At 37.2% G+C, this 25,891-nt stretch overlaps 1 protein-coding gene across 1 annotated transcript in view; it reads left to right on the top strand.

Moving 5' to 3' along the window:
• Positions 1-25,891, top strand: part of LOC139945830 (glycogen debranching enzyme-like) — a 57,676-nt gene that overhangs the window by 2,900 nt on the left and 28,885 nt on the right. Inside the window, exons 3-9 of the mRNA XM_071943298.1 lie at positions 16,194-16,425; positions 18,001-18,241; positions 18,664-18,978; positions 19,471-19,579; positions 20,521-20,644; positions 24,641-24,853; positions 25,317-25,641. Of these exons, the coding sequence (XP_071799399.1) occupies positions 16,194-16,425; positions 18,001-18,241; positions 18,664-18,978; positions 19,471-19,579; positions 20,521-20,644; positions 24,641-24,853; positions 25,317-25,641 (1,559 nt within the window). The remainder of the gene's footprint in view (positions 1-16,193; positions 16,426-18,000; positions 18,242-18,663; positions 18,979-19,470; positions 19,580-20,520; positions 20,645-24,640; positions 24,854-25,316; positions 25,642-25,891) is intronic.

Genomic DNA, 25,891 nt, shown 5'->3' with positions numbered 1-25,891 from the left:
TCAGGAGAACCTGAAGAGGAGCAGAGTATACTGAGGAGACGATGATGTATGTTTGTGTTATCCACGGTAGACTGAGATGTTTCAACTTTTTTTTTTTTATGCAAGTCACCTGACACACAAGGCCTGAAGGCCACTTCAAGGTGTGGGCTACAATTATTTTTTTCCAGAGGACATTGCCACCTACTCCTAGGGCTGAAACAGTCCATACGAATGTAGGCTTGGGTATCTTCAATTCGAAGCCTGGCCGGTAGAGCAGAAAGCACTACCTCCCCAATTTTATGTAGCAAGTGTCACGACCGGGATCTGAACCCACACCCTGCTGATCAAACACCAGTGCTTGAATACGGTGCTTTTAACCACTCGGCCATGACACTGCCGGCAATGGCCTCTGTTGCCTATGCTGGTCTTGGTCTTAGCGTCCCTTCAATCCATAGTTTTCATAGTAGGCTTTAAGATTTTTCAGTTGAAGTGTTGTTTATCTTTGGAATGATTGGTGTGCACTACGCGATGTCAATATGCCCTGAAATGAAGATGGCGACACCGTACAAAGGTTTTTTTTTTTTTTTTTTTTTTTATGCTGTATGTTTTCCTCTTCTGTACATCATGACATCAACTTTTTTATTTCAAATCTGCATTATCAACCATCGAAAATACACTGTAACTATGTTTGTGACACAAAAAATTATACCGTAGTATGCTTGTCCGCCATCTTAAAAACCACTCGCCAACACCTCAGAAGTATGTTCACGTAAAGTTGCCATCGGTCGCGGCGCACAACTTGTTCCACTGGAAATTGTTGGCGAACGTGCTCAAACGTTGGCAACGTTTGCGTGGGTGGAACACACCCCAGTATTTGGGCTCAATTGGTCATCGAGGGTTGCAAGAGAATAATGAAAGAAAAAACACCCTTGGTGCACAAATTTGTGTGCTTTTATTCGGATGCATACATGTAAAGGGCTTCAGGCATGAAGTCTTTTATCATCATGAGTGAGAAATTACCTCTTTCTCAAAAACTACATTACTTCAGAGGGAGCCGTTTCTCACAATAATTTCTACTATGAACAGAGATCTCCATTGCTCGTTACCAAGTATGTTTTTATGCTAACAATAATTTGAGTGAACTACTGCACCAATAGGGTCCAGTGCCTAATAAGCCCGTGTGTAAGACTAGGCCCTAATGCTTCAATCTTGAAAGAGGTAGGGCACCAAGACATGAAAGGTATTTCTTCATAAAGGGCACTTCTAGGAGGAAATTATCAGTAAAAAAAAAGAATTATTACATCATGGAAAAATTAATAAAATACTTAAACAATAAGTTGGCTAATTTCTACCATAAATGGGATTTCTTCTCTGTACTTTGTCAAGACTAAGTGTAAATTTTGTCTTTTTACGCTGTGACCTGTTAAATTATTTTTCTCATAATTTGTTTTTTTTCTTTTTTTTCTTTACCTACCTCAGTGGTCGCCGGGAAGTAAGGCTATCAAATAGTGATTATAATAATTTGAAGTCCCTATATTGCTATAATTTCTTCTTGATCCCTCTCGGCCACAAAACAAAAACAAACAAAACATAAACATGAGTGGGTGAGTGTTAGTGTCTCTTTGGCTAATGCAAACAAAGCCACCCTCGAGAGGTGACATTAAATTGAACAGTTGAACAGTCCTGGAAGATACTCAACAGAATTGAAACAGGCAGTAGGGTTGGCGTAGTTGTAATACTATCTTTCTTTGCCTGACCCAAGTTAAAATCCAGTTTGAATCCCACTGGGGCCATGATAATGTGGATTTGGGCCATTCCAGCGTCACTCGCATTTCACTTTTTTGCATCCTTTTACAAGCTTAGTTATGTATCTTTTTAATTACAGGGAATTACTCTTTCATTTTTGGTATGGATATACTCGGTATCTAAGGCATTAACCTAATGGTATCAAAAAAATAACCTGATACTAAATTTGAGCATGACACTGTTGGACAAAACCGTCACTCGCATTTCATGAAAAGGACATGCCAAAAAATGTCTCTGTTTCATTTGAAAAGTTTCCTCAAACCAAATGTACTACAACCAAATTGTTATATGTACTTAACACCTACCCTACTGAAGTATAAATGATGGTAACAAGAATCTAAAACAATTAACTGTATTTAAGTTAGAGGGGAAAAGGGCCGTCACTCGCATTTCCGTCACTCGCATTTCACTTTGTCCGCTCATTGTGTTGTGCACAAAATGAATCTTTTCCTCCACAATTCTGATCAAGTCATGACCAAGTCCTTTTAAAATAACCTTTCTAAACATTTTAAAGGAGCTGGGTGCTCAAAATACTGATTACAATAAACAAAATGTATTTACTGAAATAGTTACAAAACAATGAACTGTAATTAAATTATCCGAGCCATTGGTTTGGCATTACTATTTATAAGGCATTAACACAAGGGTACTAGGAAAATTAAACAACACTGAATATTCATGAGCAATACATAGGTCACACATTCACATTTTTGTTCACAATCGACCAAGGAAAATCTAACCAGGATGACTTTGGAAAACTTGTGCTTCCGACCTAGGAGGGCGACCAAAGATTCTCCCAAAATCATGCGAATCCCTCTAGTGTATCTGCCCATGCATCGAAAGGAAGCTTTTCTTTTTTGTTTGCTTTTACTGGAAGTTTCCCTGTTTTCTTGTGATCATCATACTTTCCTGCTGCTTTCTTTTTTTCAATGTAATGCTTCTGCCTCATTTTGCCAGTCAACGCCATTTCTGAAATACATGGGATGGACGTAATAAGATTATATTAAATACAAGAGTTAATACAGGCCTAATACAATAAATGCAGAAAAAAAATGATTGCATTTGTGCACAAATGCAGAGCTGTTTCGTTAATAACAATTTAAATTTTGTCAACTGAATTTGAAATTTATTCTTTTTTTAAAGCAGTTATGACTAGTCCAGGCTATTAAAAAATAAAAAATTTGGATTATATTATGTTCGGATAGCAATTTATTCGTTAAAGGTGCAAAAATTGAAAAAATCATAAAATATCGTGTGATGACGTCACTATGACGTCATTTCACAATTCACGAGAGCTTGCCAATATCTAACAACCTACCAAGTTTCAACATAATCGCATAATTACTTAGAGAGTTATATTAGTTCAAAAAGTGCACCTTTAAGGCCGCGTCACGTGACCCCCAATGACGTCATTGATCTGAAACTTCACACATATAATGGCTGCCTGACAGTTAATATGTGTGTAAAATTTGAAGTGATTACAAAAAACTTCACCACACACATCTTCAAAAAGTCCATTTTGACGAGTTTTCAACCTGCCGCTAGAGGGCGCCGTTGCATTTTGTGACGTCATTGGTATTTTTTTTGAACTGCCCACCCTTGCCACGCACTAACATCGTTAAAAGCAACTTCATATCTTTTTCCAATTTTGAATTAGAGGGCCACTTCCGGTTTCGACCGGAAGTAGAGGTCATGTGAGGTCACGCACGCGAAACAAAATGAAGACCTTATTTATTCCTCCCCAATCCCGCAAACAGAAACCTACGGTCTCTTGTGGCTGATTTGTTATAAATTTTCAAACATTTAAAATACAACACCTTTAAGATGACGTCACGTGACTTCTGATTATATGTCATAATGACATCCTTGTTTTGCAATGATCATTGCACCAATACCTTTCATCCCTGAAAATTTCATTGCAATTGCTCTTTGGGAACATTGCAAATCAGCACTTATATGAAATTTTTCTGAAGATGACAAATAAAATAAAAAATAATAATAATAATAAAAAAAACTTTAACAAAAACAAGAGCTGTTTCGCTGCGCTTCGCTACGAAACAGCTAATTAATTGTGTAAATCATCTCGTAAATACAAATTACCAAATTATAGTTGTAATAAATCAGAGGAACTGTTTTGGTAGTAAGCTATATGTACTACATACTACACATATTAATGATCAAATTAAATTATCTTTTGTTTCAATACAACCAGACTGGATAGCAGAGAATTGTAGATCGCGCAAGGATCAGTAAACTGCAGAAGCGCATGTCCTTGTTAGTGCTACATCATACGGCTTTGCGATGATACTCCTATGGAGATGCAATGCATCCTGGGTACCACAAATTATGCCTGTCCTCTATAGGCCTAAAACAATAGGCTTAAGTAATGCATAGTACATGTAGTACACTTTCTTACACATTACTTTCCTCAAAACTATCTTTGTACACATTTTTATAACAGAAAATGGTACCGTCAGTCCCATTACATTTCGTCACTCGCATTTCACGCCAGTCACATTTCAAATTTCAAGGGCCTCCTATGAGAATCTGCTTGGTATTTTGTAAGGTGTTCGGCCAACAGCCGAACAACTATTGTTATTGTTATGGTTTTTTTTTAATACTTGGTGCTTTTATACTTGGTATTGGTGGGAGAAGCAAATTTTCAATTGCCAACAATACAATCACAACCAGTTGTGAAAAAAGAAGAAAAAAAGGGAGCTTTCCGTCACTCGCATTTCATACCTCTCTGCATCCAACAACTGTGCACCTACAAATCTTAAAGAAAAGTCATGGGCAGATTATTATTTTTCTTTCTCAAGTATTGCTGGTACATGTAGTAAACTTTCATACACATTACTTCCCTCAAAACTATCTTTGTACACATTTTTATAATAGCAATTGGTACCGTCAGTCGCATTACATATCGTCACTCGCATTTCACGTCACTCGCATTTTAAATTTCAAGGGCCTCCTATTATAATGTGGTTGGTATTTTGTTTTAATACTTGGTGCTTTTATACTTGGTATTGGTGGGAGAAGCAAACTTTCAATTGGCAACAATACAATCACAACCAGTTGTAAAAAATAATAAAAAAGGGAGCTTTTCGTCACTCGCATTTCATACCTCTCTGCACCCAACAACTGTGCACCTACAAATCTTAAAGAAAAGTCATGGGCAGATTTTTTTTTGATTTGTTGAAAGGTATAAGGTCATACTACTAAATTGCATTAAAATTTTGTAAAACTGTTATTTTATGGGGAAAATGCAAACAAATGACAAAAATGCACATAAATATTTTATTTTTTAAGCCAAACATAACAAGGAAGAAACGTGACATATTTCATAGAAAACAATAACTATTTGACTAAAAAAGTATTTTCCTGGTCCTTACATTCGATAGCAATAACTTAAAAATAAAAAGGAAGTTCAGGGGTGAATTTGATATTTTGGGTCAATGTCCCTGTTTGCTTGGAATTGCCCATTTGGTTTTTCACTCCCTACAGTGTATGTGTACCTGTGATGCATCATGGGTTTTTCCTGGAATAAGTTTCACCAGGGCTTTCTTCCCACATCTGAAATTAGAACTTTCTTCCTGAGTTTGTGGCTGGTTTAGTGATTAAGTTTGCCTTTCTGGGTTATCTTGGCTTTAAAGACAGTGGACACTATTGGTAATTGTCAAAGACCAGTCTTCTCACTTGGTGTACATGTTTATCTCAACATATATGCATAAAATAACAAACCTGTGAATATTTGAGCTCAATTGATCGTCGAAGTTGCGAGATAATAACGAAAGAAAAAACACCCTTGTCACACGAAGTTGTGTGCTTTCAGATGCTTGATTTCGAGACCTCAAATTCTAAATCTGAGGTCTCGAAATCAAATTCGTGGAAAAGTTCTTCTCGCTCGAAAACTACTTTACTTCAGAGGGAGCTGTTTCTCACAATGTTTTATAGGCCTACTATCAACCTCTCCCTATTACTCATTACCAAGTAATTGGTTTTATGCTAAATAATTATTTTGAGTAATTACCAATAGTGTCCACAGCCTTTAATATACAACCAGAATTAGAAATTAAATGAAAGGATAGGGCCTACTGATCACGTTCAATCAAATCAAGCCTTTTTAAAACAATTCTTTCATAAAAATTATAATAATATAGAAGCATAGAGTGAGGTGTTATTATTCAATTGAAAAGACACAAAGACTGCCTAATTTGTTCGACCCATGAGTGTCTGGCCCCACTGACCCGACTACGCTTATAATTTTCAAGTGTAACATCTGAGCTCTGCCAAATGTAATATAGCCCTTCATGTACTAGTAGTCCTTGTCAAAACATAATTTTTAAATTACAATACACTTCCTCGTTCAAATATCTGCCTATCCCAAGGTTTTAGGCAGGAATTTGTTTAGGGTGTCCAAATCTCCTGGAAACTTAAAAACTGGGTGTCCACAATTGTTGACTATATCCCGGTTCATACGTACTAAACATCCTGCCAATGCGAATGCGATACAAATTTTGACATTACATGGCTGTTTTTGCAACGAATGTTTCGCAGGAGTTGAGCACAAGTCAACTGATGCGAATTATTCGTTGCGAGTTTGTACTAAATGTTTGTCTGTCCATACAGGTTAGGGTACAAAAGCTTCACACTTCACCTTGTACCTCAATGTTGTCTTTATTTCTTTATTATATATTATTGCTTATTACTGAACCACGTGTACCCCAGACTATATTGCTTTTGTTATTCCAACATATCAGCGTTCGTACCACGAACTGACCTAACTCGTTCACTGTTTTAAAAAATCGTGTTCGGAGAAAATCACGATTGAAGTTGTACTACTTTTCAAACTGCTCTTTCGGAGTCTGCTTACCAACTTTATTGTATTATTTTATGACGAAAACAAAGCTGAATACTTTATTCATACAGAACTATCAATGGGGTTTCATCTCTAAAACTATTTTAATTAGTAATTAATTCCTGAACAGATAGGTCACTTTGTGAAAATGAAAATTTCATTTTTGCCTGCAGCGCGCTGTGTACAAACCAATGTGTAATAGAGACCTATCGAGATCGGTCACTTTGTGAAAATTTTCACGCGCGCTCTAATCGCGCGCGCTGTAGCGCATAGTTTAACCATTGGTAAAGCGACGTATCTAGATAGGTCACTTTGTGAAAAGACAAAATGGCAAGTCCAGCGATGCGTCGTTCATACTAATTAGTGTAATTACCAAACTATTACAAATTAGGCACTGAAACTTGCTGATAATGTTAACAGCATTGAGTTTGTCAATATTTTGTTTTTAAAGGCAGTGGAAGCTATTGGTAATTACTCAAAATAATTATTAGCATAAAACGTTTCTTGGTGACAAGTAATGGGGAGAGGTTGGTGGTATAAAACATTGTGAGAAACAGCTCCCTCTGAAGTGCCATAGTTTTGGAGAAAGAAGTAATTTTCCACGAATTTGATTTCGAGACCTACGCACACAACTTCGTGTGACAAGGGTGTTTTTTCTTTCGTTATTATCTCGCAACTTTGATGACCGATTGAGCTCAAATTTTCACAGGTTTGTTATTTTATGCATATATGTTGAGATACACCAACTGTGAAGACTTGTCTTTGACAATTACCAATAGTGTCCACTGCCTTTAAAAAAATTGCAAAAATGTATGATTTGAGTCAGTTGGGTCAGTTCGTGGTACGACCAACGATAATATACATTATTGATTTTTTGTATTATTCCATTACTGTATTTTATTGTATTGTGACAACATGTCGGACAATAAATGTTACTGCACTGAAAATCAAAATTTGTATCACATTGCAAGAAGTAGAACAGAGCTTCACAATATTACATGTGAATGACCTAGATAAAACAGGGTGTCCAAATTTTAAAACGGGGTGTCCAAAAGACTCCCAGACACCCCTGTGGCTAAACACCTATTGTACTCTGTGCTCATGTTGCTGGGAAATATTTAACTTGAATTTTTTGTGTAATAGTAAACGGAGCACATGTGCATCCTCCAACATAGAGTATGTAGTAGTAATGTCATACATACTGGAAGCTAAACCTTGCTGGGTCATTCTTCAACCTTCCGACACGTATCCATTTTCCTGACAGAGATTAAAATTATCCGAGACAGACTGAATAGCAAAAGGTCAAGCCTGTTTGACTCTTAAACCATTTGGCTAGTGTGGTGGTACATGTAATGTAGCTTGAACATCTGGCATCATACTTCGAGTGTCGTAAATAACGCCAGAGACCGGCATCAAAACCGGCATGTAGATTCACCTTTGACCTCACATAGAAATACGTACAAATTCTACACCAACATTACCAAGCAACTACTGTTTCCACCATGCATCATCCCACACACGTCAATGCACGTGGATGCGAACGACTGAAAGTAAGCCTTCCACATGTGTTTTGATTGGCCAACCGAGGTGACCTCAGACCAATCAAAACAAACCCAGCTACAGTACCTTTTAGTCACTGCTCTTATCCAATGGTATCATTGTACCCAATGGAATCACTGGATCTGAATAACTGGTACCTGTCTTTATCCTTAAGGATAAAGACAGGGGCCCAGTCTAGTATGGTCGTGGACTGATCACACGAGGGCGCTATGTAACATGCCTCATTTTCATAATTCCCCAACTGTGCCAAGAACACACATTTTTATTAGTGAGTTTTTCGGCTTTTTTTTCAATTACTTTTGAACTCTTCTTCAATCATGTCAGAAAGGATTACCTCATTTGAGATTGATAGAAGGGTCATTTCATCTTAAATCAACCATGAATTTCCCCCGACGTTTGAGATTTTGATGAGATTTTAGGGATTCATTTGGAGTCTTGGGACCCATGAGAAAAAGACAACAAAAAGTTGGGGTTTTAGTTAGGCATCTTGTGTATGCAACCAACCTTGAGCTTATTAATTTTTTGGTTTTTACCCATGTACACCGATGTGTGTAGCACTGTATACTCAGTACTTTCCCGAGTCCTGTGAAAAAATCACAGGCATTTTACTCGGGTGGGATTCGCACCCACGACTTTGGGAATTCTAGAGCAGTGTCATACCAACTAGACCACTGAGATTGCCCGGTAGCTAGAGGCAGGTCGAATCCTATGTTTTAGCAGTGGGTACTGTCCGCTTCTAAAACTAGAATTCCAAGGTCGTGGGCTCGAACCCCACCCGAGTAAAATGCCTTTTAAAACTAAAAGTGTATTTTCTAAATATATTATCTCCCTGTATGTTGTACATAACTCTCTGATTGCAAGATGTAAATGTTTGCAACTCTATTTAAGCAGGCCTGATACTTCACGCCCCTGGTAATTGCCTTGGTGCCCTTGAAATACTCTGTCCAGTAGAAATGATTTCCTCATAGGGTGCCCTTTACCAAGGAGAAAATGCCTTGGTGCCCTTGCCATTTTCAAAAAGCATATGTACAGGCTTGATACGAGTAAGGAGTTCACCTACGTGTCTCTGGCATGCTTGGCTGCAGGTTGTACTGTCATCTTGTCAACCCTTACATTATAAAGCAGGTGCTAGATAATTATCTTATTAACTCAAACACGTTCCTTTGTGTGAACAAATTATGAGAACTTTGAGATGCCCATCATGCCTAGCAAAGTATGTACTTATATAGGAACTGTGTGTTATTATTAAGTTACATGCTTTGCACACATTTTGTTAGTCATTACTAATATTTTCTGTTAAAATGAAGTTCAAACCTATAATCAGGACTGGAATTACACTCTGACCACGGAGGTCATGACCTCCATTGCCCATATAGTCCATGCCTTGGTGCCCTTCAGAAGTTAACGTGAAGTGAATGTGCCCTTTGCAAAAATCAAAACGCCTTTGCCCTTTCAACATAAAAGGCCAGACAGATTTTTTTCCTAACACTGTCAAACGTGTTGGTATAGTATAATAATGCCTGCCCGGATATTTGTCAAATGTATCCGACTGCAAACAAACATGACAAACAGAAATCAGTGTGTGCACTCTTTAAAGGCAGTGGACTTTATTGGTAATTACTCGAAATAATTATTAGCATAAAACCTTACTTGGTAACGAGTAATGGGGAGAGGTTGATAGTATAAAACATTGTGAGAACAAACGGCTTCCTCTGAAGTAACATAGTTTTCGAGAAAGAAGTAGTTTTCCACGTATTTGATTTCGAGTCCTCAAACTAAATTTTGAGGTCTCGAAATCAAGCGTCTGAAAGCAAACAACTTCGCATGACAAGGGTGTTTTTTCTTGCATTATTATCACGCAATTTCAACGGCTACGCAGAAAAATGCCACATAAAAAAAAATTGTTGATCGTCCCCACCCGACCATTCAAAACCCCTGACCCCCTTTTTGTTTTTTTTATCATAAAAAACAACCTTTTCAATAATATATATTTTTGTTTAAATGTACAGGTTTGAAAAATGTTTAAAGAAGGTTTTTATTCATGTTGGCAAAGTAAGAACAATTCTTCAAATATTTACTTGGGGTACACTGTGCTTAAAGTTATTTAAAAAAGTTTACAGGAACTAAACAGGAGTTAAATTTGTTTGACAAAACTATTAAAAACATCAAAAACATACAAACCCTCTAATTTATAGTGATTGTGATGATTTCTTTATTCTTGATTTCATATTTGGCATGTCAACACAACTTTAACAACAACAAAAACAAAACAAAAATTTGCCTCCCTCCCCATCCGTAAAAAAAAAAGAATGATCAACCATTTTTTTGTTAATGTGGTCTAACAGTGGGACTTAGTTTGCAACATGTAGTCATTGCTCTTTGGTGGATGTATGTACTGTAGGCCTACATGTATGTGTGTTTGCAGGATGTGGGTATACATGTATTTAGGCCTACTTTTTGTAACACGAAACACAATGTCCACAGATTTACATTAAACTTACATCGTTTGAACATAATGATAGTAGAAAGCGTACCTTAAAATATTAGTTGCTGAGGTGCTATAGTTTTTGAGAAAGTAGTAAAACAATGTCTTGAAAATACGTTTTTACATGCTAGGGAAGGGAAGCTTTCTAGCATCATTTTCTTCAAACTGTGTAAGTTTTGTGTAAATCTGTGGACATTGTGTTTTTTGACCAACAAAAAGAAGTACATAGACCCTTTAACCCTCTAGTCCCTGCACCGCTCGAGTTTACTGAAAACTAATACTTCAAGATTCTTGCAGTTAATTACTGGAATCGTAGTTCAAATTTTAAAAGATAGCCACAGCTTAATTTTTATGCACAATTTGAACCTTGATATTTGCATAAAAGTACAAGTTCGCATGAAAACAATAAATGTCTCTCGTTAAACGGCTACGGTAATTTTTATGGCGAATATTTGTTTGTAAGGATAAAATTGACACAATAGCTTTTCAAGGCTTTTATCTGACTCAATGATTATACTGATTAAATGCGAAGGCGTGAGTTTTTGACAATAATTATTATCATGAATGATGAATAAATACAGTTTCCTTTGTGTTTACTAATGAGCGTTTTGTTGGGGTAAGAGCTAAATTATTTCACCATCATTAGCTTCATTAGCTTAATAATGACTATCGAGGATTCTTTTGATGTTCCTTTATTTTCTATAAACACAAGCTAGCAAGGTTTCCTCCTACCACATACAGTATATCGATAGGCGGCTGGGCGGTCCAGTGGCTAAATGGTTAAGGTTTCTTTATCATATACACACGTCAGTGTTGGTAGTTTGCAACTCGTCCTTGCCCTTTGGTGAATGTTGTGTGTGGGGTGTTTGAGATCAATGCTCCATGGCTCTCCCATGGGAGGTACATGTAGATCCTACCTCCATGGTTCTCCACTGGATTTTTCTAAATTAAGGTATTTTTTACAAAACATTTTGCAAGTTGGCCGAAGCCTGTCAAATTGAGACTATGTTGACTTACTTGATTGATGTTTGTTTTCAAAACTTCACTGTGCAATTTAAATGCAACATTTTTTAATGGATAAATTGGGATTGTATGGGTAACACCAAAATTAATATTCTTTATCTCCAATGCAAGTTTCTGTCGATTGTTTTGGTTTTTGCATTTTGGTTCGTAGTTGTATTAATATTTTACTGGCCCTTTTAAGATGTTTATAAATGTATGTAGGTGTATTTCTTGTGTTTCCTTTTTTGTTATTGTACATATTTATTATTTTGTGCTTAAAGCTATTGGACCATCTCGGTACAGAAAAAAAAGAAAAAGTTCACAGATTTACAAATAACTTACAGGGTTTACAGAAATACTTCTCTTGAAATGTTATTCCATGAAATGCTTTACTTTTTGAGAAAACAGTAAAACAATATAAATTCTCGCTAAAGCCATTGGACCCTTTCAGTACAGAAAAAAAAAAAGTTCTCGGATTTACAAATAACTTTACAGGGTTTACAGAAGGTAGTAATGAAATACTTCTCTTGAAATATTATTCCATGAAATGCTTTACTTTTTGAGAAAACAGTAAAACAATATCAATTCTCGTTAACGAGAATTACGGATTTATTTTAAACACATGTCATGACACGGCGAAACGCGCGGATACAAGGGTGGGCTTTCCCGTTATTTCTCCCGACTCCGATGACCGATTAAGCCCAAATTTTCACAGTTTTGTTATTTGATATAGAAGTTGTGATACACGAAGTGTGGGCCTTGGACAACACTGTTTACCGAAAGGGTCCAATGGCTTTAAATATATCTATTTTTGTACATTTTGTGTTGTTTTGGTCGAATAAATGATAATAACAATAATAATATTAAAATATTTTGAATGGTTTTGTTTTATGAATTTTGTAGATTTTATCTTCAAAATCTACAAGGAAGCAGTTAAAACAATGTTCAATGGCTTAATTTATATTAATGATTTTTGTGGGTTTCGGATCTTCAATCTTCGAGCTCCTTCGAGAGAACCTTGCCTCTGCTTCCATTTTCACCTGATTATGTTTATTCATCGAGCTCCTTTAAAATGTACTTCCCGACACATTATTATAGTTTCCCAAGGGAAGGGGGTCGGCGAAGACCAATTTAATCCAGGTGCAGTCCAGGAGATTGGGCTCGGCCATCAATTTCAGAACATTGTACATTTTGTACGGTGTGTCTAACATTAAACGAAGCCTGGGGCAGTGATGCAGGATGTGGGTATATTTAGGCCTACTTTTTGTAACACGAAACACAGTGTCCACAGATTTACATTAAACTTACATCGTTTGAACATAATGATAGTAGAAAGCGTACCTTAAAATATTAGTTGCTGAGGTGCTATAGTTTTTGAGAAATTAGTAAAACAATGTCTTGAAAATACTTTTTTACATGCTAAAATAATTTTCGTCTCATGATCACTGAGGGCTGAGACGAAAATTACTTTCATGACATTGTTTTACTCATTTCTCAACAACTACAGCAGCTTAGCAAGTATTATTTTCAGGGAAGCTTTCTACCATCAGTTTCTTCAAACTGTGTAAGTTTTGTGAAAATCTGTGGACATTGTGTTTTTTGACCAACAAAAAGAAGTACATAGACCCTTTAAGGTTTCTTTATCATATACACACGTCAGTAGTTTGCAACTCGTCCTTGCCCTTTGGTGAATGTTGTGTGTGGGGTGTTTGAGGTCATTGCTCCATGGTTCTCCCATGGGAGGTTAGATCCTACATACCTCCATGGTTCTCCACTGGATTTTTCAAAATTAAGGTATTTTTTACAAAAAATTTGCAAGTTTGGCCGAAGCCTGTCGAATTGAGACTATGTTGATTTACTTGATGGATGTTTTTTTTTCAAAACTTCACTGTGCAATTTAAATGCAACATTTTTAATGGATAAATTGGGATTGTATCCCCGTCTGGGTGAAACCAAAATTAGTATTCTTTATCTCCAATGCAAGTTTCTATCAATTGTTTTGGTTTTTGCATTTTGGTTCGTCCTTGGTTAGTTGTATTAATATTGTACTGGCCCTTTTAAGATGTTTATGTATGTAGGTGTATTTCTTGTGTTTGCTTTTTTGTTATTGTACATATTTATTATTTTGTGCTTAAATATATCTATTTTTGTACATTTTGTGTTGTTTTGGTCGAATAAATAATAATAACGTTTGAACATAATGATAGTAGAAAGCGTATCTTAAAATATTAGTTGCTGAGGTGCTATAGTTTTTGAGAAAGTAGTAAAACAATGTCATGAAAATACGTTTTTACATGCTAAAATAATTTTCGTCTCATGATCACTGAGACGAAAATTATTTTCATGACATTGTTTTACTCATTTCTCAGAAACTACAGCAGCTCAGCAAGTAATATTTTCAGGGAAGCTTTCTACCATCATGTTCTTCAAACTGTGTAAGTTTTGTGTAAATCTGTGGACATTGTGTTTTTTGACCAAAAAAAAAAGGTACATAGACCCTTTAAGGTTTCTTTATCATATACACACACGTCAGTAGTTTGCAAGTCGTCCTTGCCCTTTGGTGAATGTTGTGTGTGGGGTGTTTGAGGTCATTGCTCCATGGTTCGGCAATGGGAGGTTAGATCCTACATACCTCCATGGTTCTCCACTGGATTTTTCAAAATTAAGGTTTTTTTACCAAAAATTTGCAAGTTGGCCCGAAGCCTGTCGAATTGAGACTATGTTGATTTACTTGATGGATGTTTTTTTTTCAAAACTTCACTGTGCAATTTAAATGCAACATTTTTAATGGATAAATTGGGATTGTATGGGTGACACCAAAATTAATATTCTTTATCTCCAATGCAAGTTTCTATCAATTGTTTTGGTTTTTGCATGTTGGTTCGTCCTTGGTTAGTTGTAGTAATATTGTACTGGCCCTTTTAAGATGTTTATGTATGTAGGTGTATTTCTTGTGTTTGCTTTTTTGTTATTGTACATATTTATTATTTTGTGCTTAATGATATCTATTTTTGTACATTTTGTGTTGTTTTGGTCGAATAAATAATAATAACAATAATAATATTTAAAAAATTTGAATGGTTTTGTTTTATGAATTTTGTAGATTTTATCTTCAAAATCTACAAGGGAGCAGTTAAAACAATGTTCAATGGCTTAATTTATATTAATGATTTTTGTGGGTTTAGGATCTTCAATCTTCAAGCTCCTTCGAGACTACCTTGCCTCTGCCTCCATTTTCACCTGATTATGTTTATTCATCGTGCTCCTTTAAAATGTACTTCCCGACACATTATTATAATTTCCCAAGGGAAGGGGGTCGGCAAAGACCCAATTTAATCCAGGTGCAGTCCAGGAGATTGGGCTCGGCCATCAATTTCAGAACATTGTACATTTTGTACGGTGTGTCTAACATCAATTGAAGCCTGGGGCAGTGACGGAGCCTATGTCGATATTTGGAAAAAGCCCCACTAGTCTCTCATAGTTCAATTATTCAGCCTGAACTCGTTTTGTGTGTACTAAAATGCTAGTATAGATTTGGAGGTGCAACTGAAACATTTTGTGCACCACTTTGCTTAGCTGGAAGCATACAAGAGAAGGTTTTAGCCAGGATTTGGTATTAAGGGTGTCCAAATTTGCTAGAAATTTAAAAACTGGGTGTCATAATTGCTCACTTATATAATACATAACATATTATAGCAAAAAACAGAATGTCAAAATTAAAAACAGGGTAGCATAAAGATACACTGACAACGAAATTTGCTGGAAATTTAAAAGCTGGGTGTTCAAATTGTTCACAAAATGACAGATAAAACAGAGTGTCCACATTTAAAACATGATCATTCACAGGTTGGACCTGGGTGGTTGTTTTTGTCATGCCTCAGCCTCATTCATATCAGCCTAACTGTACAGCTCTGCCAGTAGAAAATGTTGGTTTGGTCTGAGCTAAGCAAAATTCACTGAGTACCAGTCTTAGACTCAATAGTTCTTACGGTACTTTGATGGGTACTTTGACGGGTATTTTGATGTATTTTGACGGGTAATTGATTTCTGCCAAGTGGCAAATTATTTTGTGCTTCAAAAAATGTTGTCGGTTGGTATTTTCCTGAAATTGTCCTCATCTGGCTTTTGTATACATACATGTACTTGATGTAAGCATTTATTTACATTGCAGATACATCTGGCAAATACCTTTTTAGGCCTGGAATTACATGGCTATATGTCGCATAAGCCATATTGCCCCTGGTTTTGACATTTGTGACCCTTGAAATGTTACCCTCATATACTTTAACATTTTCCGATGAAAGTGCCAATCCCCCCCCCCCCCCCCAAAAAAAGGGCCCTCTCAAAGGTAAAATTTCAGACTTACTTTGTGTCCTTGACAAATTCCTGCTGAAAGTTACTTCATGTATTCATAAAAGAAAAACAAATTTGCTAAGAAAAATGTTCAGTATCAGGCTTATTTAACTTGTTCCACATTTATTGTTATTATTTTCCGCCACATAGGATGGAAACTCCAGTTTGTCCTCGGACCCTCCCTCCAGTCCAAGCAGGTTCACGTCTTCACCAACCACCCCCCTGGCCACTCCCCAGTGGTGCGCCCCTTTAATCGAGGGGAGTTCTACGAGTTGCAGTGGCTCGCTGCGTCAAATTCGCGCTGTGACACATCGGATCAGTACTGCGAGGTTCGCCTGCATCTTGCCGGTTCTTTCCAGTATTACTTCACTCATGGAACAAGGTATAATAATAGTGACTTCTTATATATACATGTGGCCCGCATATTCGTGATGCTCAAGGCGCTTTAACATACAGTATTTCCTGCAAGGTATGTGGGACTACGTTTGAAATTATGAGATCCACTCCTTTTACATAGCACCATGTAATGGTTTACAAGGTGCTGTTGCGCAACTTGCTGCCAATCCAGCCAGGAACACTGAGGCGAATCCCTTCTCTGTTCAGTAAGTGCACTGGGTTCTTTTACGTGCGTTACACAACACACGGGACATACATGTACGTCTTCACGTCCCATCCGAAGGACGAAGCAATGGTAAAGTGTCTTGCTTTATAAGGACACAAGTGTCACGACAGGGACTCGCACTCACACTCTGCTGATCAGAAACACCAGAGTTTGAATTCGGTGCTCTTAACCGCTCGGCCACGACACTTCCATCCCCAGTAGCCCCTTTCAAACTATAAGGGCCGGTCCTTTCACACTTGGATCGTTTTACCCATGATCTACTCCCACAGTTGGGCATACCCTTGGGAAAAGTGACCCCTGCTCTGAGCTAATTATAAGCAGTAAAACTCTAGGGTTTGTTTAATCCCAGCCCTGCTTACTGCAGTATTCTTGCGATGGTATACCATCGAACCCAAATTCAAACACTGCCCAAGCTTAACATACGGTATGATACCGTATGTTGCCCAAACCCTTGTCATGCCTGTACTGTGGTGGATGAGTGATCTCTAATGCTCTTGACTCAACTTTAGGGGTTATCATGAGTGTGGGTTCAGGTCCTGGTCATGGCACTTTTTTCCTTGAGCAAGACACTTTAAGAAACTGGACACTATTGGTAATTGTCCAAGACCAGTCTTCTCACTTGGTGTGTCTCAAAATATGCATAAAATATCAAACCTGTGAAAATTTGAGCTTAATTGGTCGCCGAAGTTGCGAGATAACTATGCAAGAAAAAACACCCTTGTCACACTAAGTTGTGTGCTTTCAGATCCTTGATTTCGAGACCTCAAAATCTAATTCTGAGGTCTCAAAATCAAATTCATGGAAAATTACTTCTTTCTCGAAAACTACGTCACTTCAGAGGGAGCCATTTCTCACAATGTTTTGTACTATCAACCTCTCTCCATATACTCGTTACCAAGTAAAGTTTTATGCTAATAATTATTTTGAGTAATTACCAATAGTGTTCTTTGCCTTTAACCCAGTTGCTTCACTCAGTTCACTTAACATTAGGAGGAAGGGTTTCAGTGTTTCTGTCATTTCTGGCAGCAGATTGTGCCACATCACCTTGTAAAACCCTTGCAAGGTGCTATACAAAATGGGTCACATAACTTTAAGGGGGTTTTTTTATAGTGAATTTAGAGAGTCTGCAAATCCTAGTAAATGTAACACTAAAGTTAAGTTAGCGATTTTTGTGTTTACTTTAAGGGGAAACTTCCTTTTAATTGTCAAGATTTGACACCATATTTGATCAAACCAGTGGTTCAATCTTTTTGATGCTTGAAAGTGAGCAATAATTTGAAACCCTACAGATGTTTCCCTCCTAACTCTCGGACATCTCCTTTTTCTTTCGTCCAGTAACACACCACAGGGATCAGGTTACTTCATCGTCGACCCCACCCTGAAGTTGACCGGCGAGACAGACACCCTCCCCCTGGACTGCGTCACTCTGCAGACCGTCTTGGCGAAATGTCTTGGCCCCCTTTCATGCTGGGAGAACCGTCTGGCCACCGCCAGGGAGACAGGCTACAATTTCCTTCACTTCACTCCCATCCAAGAACTTGGTGCATCCAATTCATCTTATTCAATTCGAGACCAGGTAAAGCTTATACACATCTTTGTATGGCTTTGACTTTTTTTCTTTATTTAATGACTTCTTTATTTTATAATTATAATTTTAAACAGCACAATTAGCGCCATTAACAGAATGAATAGAACACAAGACGAAATGTAAAGTTTATGATGTGGAAGGAAAACCTCGGGGGGGGGGGGGGGGGGGGGGGGGGGGAACCTATGCAATCAGGTCGGCACATGACACCCAATCCACAGGCAAGGCCCCTGTACATAGTGGGGTTCGAACCTGGGTCCACAGAGTTGAAAGGTTGGGAAAGAAACCACAGAGCCAATGATCCTCACTTTAAAACCTCCTGCCATAAAGGAACCAGGTGATGAATTTTAAAGATTTTGGAATAGCTTTTCTTTTTGGCCTCTTCAAAATGTATCTTTATTTTTGGTTTCCAGCTGAAGCTAAATCCAGGATTTGCCTGCAAGGACAAGGCCTCTGTATCAAATGATGATATATCAAAACTACTGGCCAAGCTCCAGTACGAGTGGGGGATGCTCAGTCTGTGCGATGTCGTCTGGAACCACACCTCCTTTGACAGTCCCTGGCTCAAGGAGCACCCAGAGTGCGCGTACAATGTCCGCAACTCACCTCACCTCCGGCCGGCTTACGTCCTTGACCGGGTGCTGTGGCATTTTACTCTAGAGGTGATTGAGGGGAAGTGGGCGGGAGAAGGAATATCCCCGGTCATCAACAATGAGGAGCAGATACAGGTGAGCCACGCCCATTACATAGTCAACCACGCCTATAACATGGTCAGCCTAGCCCATGGTCAGCCACGACCATAACATGGTCAGCCAAGCCTATAAAATGGTCAGCCACGCCACACCCTTTGACACCATGGCCCAATTTCATAGAGTTGCATAAGCAGAAAATGTTGCTTAACAATTGTCTGCTAAGCAGAAATGAGCAGGACACCACTCTGATGTTTCTAATCAGCAGAGTGTGGGTTTGAATCCCAGTCGTGACACCTGCGTCCTTAAGGTTTACAAAGTACTGTGGCGCAGTATGCTGCCAATTAAACCAGGAACACCGGGGTGAACCCCTTCTCTTTTAGATAAGTGCACTGGGTTCTTTTTCGTGCATTATACGACACATGGGACCAACACTCAAATTCTGCTGTCAACACTTCAAAGCAAAAGTTCATGGGGTTTGGTTGAGACATGATCTGCTTCTACACTTCTTAAACCTTTTTTTTTTTACAGAGAATCTGGAGCCTCCTGGCAGACACAGTCCTCCCAACGTTCAAACTGCAAGAGTTTTACCAGCTTAATGTTGAAGTGATAGTTGAGAAATTCAGAGCGGCCGCAAAAGGTAAAGTCAATCCGATTGCGACTCGTTCTTATTTTGTAGTGTATCTTATTGTCCCGTTTAAATTGAAATATGTTACATGTATGTGTAGTATATTTTGTTCAAACGGAGGTAATGAACTTTATGCTGGCACAGTGAATAAATAATTTAATTTAATTTAATTTAATTTAATTTAATTTAATTTAATTTAATTTAATTTAATTTAATTTAATTTAATTTAATTTAATTTAATTTAATTTAATTTAATTTAATTTAATTTAATTTAATTTAATTTAATTTAATTTAATTTAATTTAATTTAATTTAATTTAATTTAATTTAATTTAATTTAATTTAATTTAATTTAATTTAATTTAATTTAATTTAATTTAATTTAATTTAATTTAATTTAATTTAATTTAATTTAATTTAATTTAATTTAATTTAATTTAATTCAATTCAATTCAATTCAATTCAATTCAATTCAATTCAATTCAATTCAATTCAATTCAATTCAATTCAATTCAATTTAATTTAATTTAATTTAATTTAATTTAATTTAATTTAATTTAATTCAATTTAATTTAATTTAATTTAAATTAATATCTTTATCGAGATAAGAGCTGTGAACATTCAATCAATCAACCAGAAAACATATTTTTGTGCCAAAAGAAATTCAGTGTTGGAACATGAAATACATATGGCATGTATGGCAGGTACCATTTCAGCAAGCAAATGTTTTGTTGTTATATCATTGATAGCAATGGGAATTTTCTGCTTTGACCTATTGTTGTATCAATTAAGAGTTGCTTGTTCAAATGGCGTCCAGTGCACATTTCACATTTCAGCACAAGTTCCACCAGCTTGTGCCGTTCTTTTGTCTTTAGTCTGAATATAGTGTTGTTCCCCCAAATTGTCACCATCTTTATTAAAGTGGCCATTATATTTGGATTTTTGATGATTCAGGTAAATTGTCGGCAGCTGAGGAGTCAAAGTCAGAGGATGTGAAGCTCATTCAAGATCCCATGTACAAGCGACTTGGGGGGTCAGTCAACATTGAGAAAGCTTTACAGTGCTTCAATGTCGAGAGGTAAATTATGGTTTGTCCCTCATGCTAAGCAGCAAGTGATTTTCCTGTAGCAGCAATTGGTTACTGGCCATAAAGTCACAGTGGTATGCTGTGTTTAACTGGTTCTAGGCTTATTTTCCCACTAAGCAAACAAATCATTTCTGCTGTAAAAAGTAGCCTTGAATTGAAACCTGTACCTGCAAAATTTGTGTAAGATATATATGCTATATATTGACTCCTTGCATGCACGTCGAACACATTTTGTAGTCAGCAGTTATAGACATTGGACACTTTCGGTAAACAGTATTGTCCAAGGCCCACACTTCGTGTATCACAACTTGTATATATAAAAAAAAAACTGTGAAAATTTAGGCTCAATCAGTCATCGGAGTCGGGAGAAAATAACGGGAAAACCCATCCTTGTTTCCGCACGTTTCGCCGTGTCATGACATGTGTTTAAAATAAATCCGTAATTCTCGATATCGGGAATTTATGTTGTTTTAATGTTTTCTCAAAATGGAAAGCATTTCATGGAATAATATTTCAAGAGAAGTCTTTCACCATTACCTTCTGTAAACCCTGTAAGTTATTTGTAAATCTGTGAACTTTTAAATTTTTTTTCTGTACCGAAAGTGTCCAATGGCTTTAAAGGCACTGGACACTATTGGTAAATGTCGAAGACCAGTCTTCTCACTTGGTGTATCTCAACATACGCATAAAATAACAAGTGACCTGTGAAAATTTGAAATCAATTGGTCGTCTAAGTTGCGAGATAATAATGGGAAAAAAACACCCTTGTCACACAAAGTTGTGTGCTTTCAGATGCTTGATTTCCCGACCTCAAAATCTAATTCTAATAAGGTCTCGAAATCAAATTTGTGGAAAATTACTTCTTTCTCGAAAACTACATTACTTCAGAGGGAGCTGTTTCTCACAATATTTTATACTATCAACAGCTCTCCATTACTTGTTACGAAGTAAGATTTTATGCTGATAATTTTTTTGAGTAATTACCAATATTGTCCACTGCATTTAAGCATGAAAAATTGCACTCAACTGAATAAGAAATAGGGTCATTGACTCCCAAAACGCAGGGCTCAAATTTTGCACTGGACCACTAGCCAGTGATTTCAGTGTCTGGCCAGTAAGCTCAAGACAGGACCAGTCTGGTGGTCTTAATTTGTGGTTTTGTTGTAATTCAACATCTTTGTCTCAAAAGAATGATGTTAAAATATAGAGTTTAAGTCTCACAAATATCTTTCAACCCCTGCAAAATCACTAATAAAACACAAGAGACAAATCTTGTCATAGTGTTTGTTTACAATCCATCAACTCAGATGATAAAACCATGTTCTCATTTTGATTCTAGTCTCTTCTCATATTGATTCTAGTCTCTTCTCATTTTGATTCTAGTCTCTTCTCATTTTCATTCTTGTCTCTTCTCATTTTGATTCTAGTCTCTTCTCATTTTGGTTCTAGTCTCTTCTCATTTTGATTCTAGTCTCTTCTCATTTTGATTCTAGTCTCTTCTCATTTTGATTCTAGTCTCTTCTCATTTTGATTCTAGTCTCTTCTCATTTTGATTCTAGTCTCTTCTCATTTTGATTCTAGTCTCTTCTCATTTTGATTCGAGTCTCTTCTTATTTTGATTCTAGTCTCTTCTCATTTTGATTCTAGTCTCTGCTCGGTTTGATTCTGGTCTCTTCTCATTTTGATTCTGGTCTCTTCTCATTTTGATTCTAGTCTCTTCTCATTTTGATTCTAGTCTCTTCTCATTTTGATTCTAGTCTCTTCTCATTTTGATTCTAGTCTCTTCTCATTTTGATTCTAGTCTCTTCTCATTTTGATTCTAGTCTCTTCTCATTTTGATTCTAGTCTCTTCTCATTTTGATTCTAGTCTATTCTCATTTTGATTCTATCCTCTTCTCATTTTGATTCTAGTCTCTTCTCATTTTGATTCTAGTCTATTCTCATTTTGTTTCTAGTCTCTTCTCATTTTGATTCTAGTCTCTTCTCATTTTGATTCTAGTCTCTTCTCATTTTGATTATAGTCTCTCCTCATTTTGATTCTAGTCTATTCTCATTTTGTTTCTAGTCTCTTCTTATTTTGATTCTAGTCTCTTCTCATTTTGATTCTAGTCTCTTCTCATTTTGATTCTAGTCTCTTCTCATTTTGATTCTAGTCTCTTCTCATTTTGATTCTAGTCTCTTCTCATTTTGATTCTAGTCTCTTCTCATTTTGATTCTAGTCTCTTCTCATTTTGATTCTAGTCTCTTCTTATTTTGATTCTAGTCTCTTTTTATTTTGATTCTAGTTTCTGCTCGGTTTGATTCTGGTCTCTTCTCATTTTGATTCTGGTCTCTTCTCATTTTGATTCTAGTCTCTTCTCATTTTGATTCTAGTCTCTTCTCATTTTGATTCTAGTCTCTTCTCATTTTGATTCTAGTCTCTTCTCATTTTGATTCTAGTCTCTTTTCATTTTGATTCTAGTCTCTTCTCATTTTGATTCTAGTCTCTTCTCATTTTGATTCTAGTCTCTTCTCATTTTGATTCTATCCTCTTCTCATTTTGATTCTAGTCTCTTCTCATTTTGATTCTAGTCTATTCTCATTTTGTTTCTAGTCTCTTCTCATTTTGATTCTAGTCTCTTCTCATTTTGATTCTAGTCTCTTCTCATTTTGATTCTAGTCTCTTCTTATTTTGATTCTAGTCTCTTCTCATTTTGATTCTAGTCTCTGCTCGGTTTGATTCTGGTCTCTTCTCATTTTGATTCTGGTCTCTTCTCATTTTGATTCTAGTCTCTTCTCATTTTGATTCTAGTCTCTTCTCATTTTGATTCTGGTCTTGTAATTAAAATCCTGATCCAGTAAAGATTCTGAGCTACAAGTCCTGTGGTCTGGTGCATTTCCCCCAAAATTCGAGCTCTGAAAGGGTGCTACAAAGATTATTTTGATATGATGATGTGCAAGTCAAATTTCATGGCTCTGCTTACCGTGGAAATCTGCATTTACTAAGCCTTGTAAGGCACATAATTGTGGAAGTGTCGTGGCCGAGCGGTTAAGAGCACCGAATTCAAACTCTTGTGTTTCTGAGTGTGGGTTCGAATCCCCAGCCGTGACACTTGTGTCCTTAAAGGAACATGTTGCCTTGGATCGGATGAGTTGGTCAAAACAAAAGCGTTTGTAACCGTTTTTTATAAAATGCATATGGTTGGAAAGATGTTTTAAAAGTAGAATACAATGATCCACACAAGTTTGCCTCGAAATTGCGTGGTTTTCCTTCTACTGTGCGAACTAACATGGTCGGCCATTTATGGGAGTCAAAATTTTGACCCCCATAAATGGCCGACGTGTTAGTCGACAAGGTAAAAGGAAAACCACGCAATTTCGAGGCATGTTTGTGTGGATCATTGTATTCTACTTTTACAACATCTTTCTACCCATATGCATTTTATAAAAAACGGTTACAAACGCTTTTCAAAGACCAACTCGACCGATCCAAGGCAACGTGTTCCTTTAAGCAAGACACTTAATCATTGCTTCGTCCTTTGGATGGGACGTAAAGCCGTTGGTCCCATATGTGTTGTGTAAAGCATGTAAAAGAACCCAGTGCACTTTGCGAAAAGAGACGGGGTTCGCCCCAGTGTTCCTGGCTGTAGCATCTTGTAAACCCTTATAAGGTGCTAAATAATTTGGTCTCAAAATTCATCATTGCAATTAGCTATCTTTTTGAAAGTTTGTAAATACTCAGCCGCCTTGTTTGGTAGATACGTGCGCTATATAAGACATCAATATTATTATTATTAATTCTATGGGACGTAAGCTCATAACTACTAGGCAAGCTCAGTCATGCTGTATGGCCCAGTTTAATTGGGTTAATACATGTAAGTACAGTACTTTAAAATCCAAATAGAAAAGGGACTTCTACTAGACCAGCGCCTTGGAATGGTTTACAGGAAAGTGCGCTTTACAAATGTTGTATCATTACAATTATTATTTACTATTTGTTAACTTTAGGGAAGAAGCAAAAGATGAAGAAGAGCAGCTTGACATGTCCTGCAAAGCGTTTGCTGAACATCTACGCAACTTGAACTCGAGGGCGGCAGACAAGATGGCAGATGACATCCACAATGCTCTTAATAATGTCACCGCAAATGTGCGCTACCACCACGTGGAAGAAAACGGACCTCGTTTCAAGAAAATTTCGCAAAAGAACCCACTCGTACCAAAGTAAACATTACGTTTTGTTTTATGACAATATCCTAAACCCCCTCGGGAAAATCCTGCCTTTTACTAATGCAGTTATTGATAACCTGAAGTTTTTAATTGCCCTTGGATTATTCATATACTCTTACCTCATGCTCTTATTTCTCTGCATGAATTATTGCCCAACTGTCTTTAATGCCTCACCATCATTGATGCCCTGTATTAGTTTATTAATGCCCAGCCAATATTTAATGTTTCAGCCAATTTATCGATTGCCTTGAATGAACTAAAGCACATCAATGTTAATACCATGCAGTTATTAATGCCCTGCCAATAATAATAATGCCCTGAAGGTGATTATGCCCTACCATTAATAATGCCCTGCAGTTACTAATTCCCTTCCATTAATAATGCCCTGTAATTATTAACGTCCTACTAGGGCCCTGCAGTTTTTAATGCCCTGTCAATAATATTGCCATGCCAACAGGTACTTCCTTCACCCCTGGGACCTGACAGACCCCAAATCAGAAGAAGCCTACATGGAGACCGACAAGGCCCCCTTCATCCAAATAGGTAACGGCTGGGTCATGGACGCCGACCCCTTAAAGAACTTTGCCGAGGCGGGATCCAACGTGTACCTGAGGAGGGAGCTGATAGTCTGGGGCGACTCAGTCAAGCTTAGGTATGGAGAGAAGCCCGAGGATTGCCCGTACCTCTGGAACCGAATGCTGGAGTACTCGAGGACGATGGCTAGGATGTTTCATGGGCTAAGGATTGACAACTGCCACAGCACGCCGATACATGTCGCTGAGGTAAATGTCTTGTGACTCGGACTCGTAACTCATGACTAGATTTTAACCTCTTGGTTCAAAAACATAAAATCAACTTGCAACTTAAGACGACGCTAACTGTGCCTTTACTCACACTCGCCCTTAGTAGCAGAAGATGTGCAAGCTGGTCTGAAATGTAAGTTATCCACTGAAGGCTTTTTTAGGAAGCAACTCTTTTAACGCAACAATTGATCAGTGCAGACAATGACCTTTGCTATCAATGCTGTAATCA

Source organism: Asterias amurensis, chromosome 13 (assembly GCF_032118995.1).
Source record: "Asterias amurensis chromosome 13, ASM3211899v1".
NCBI classification, from domain to species: Eukaryota; Metazoa; Echinodermata; class Asteroidea; order Forcipulatida; family Asteriidae; genus Asterias; species Asterias amurensis.
This window is presented reverse-complemented; position numbering and strand designations above follow the sequence as displayed.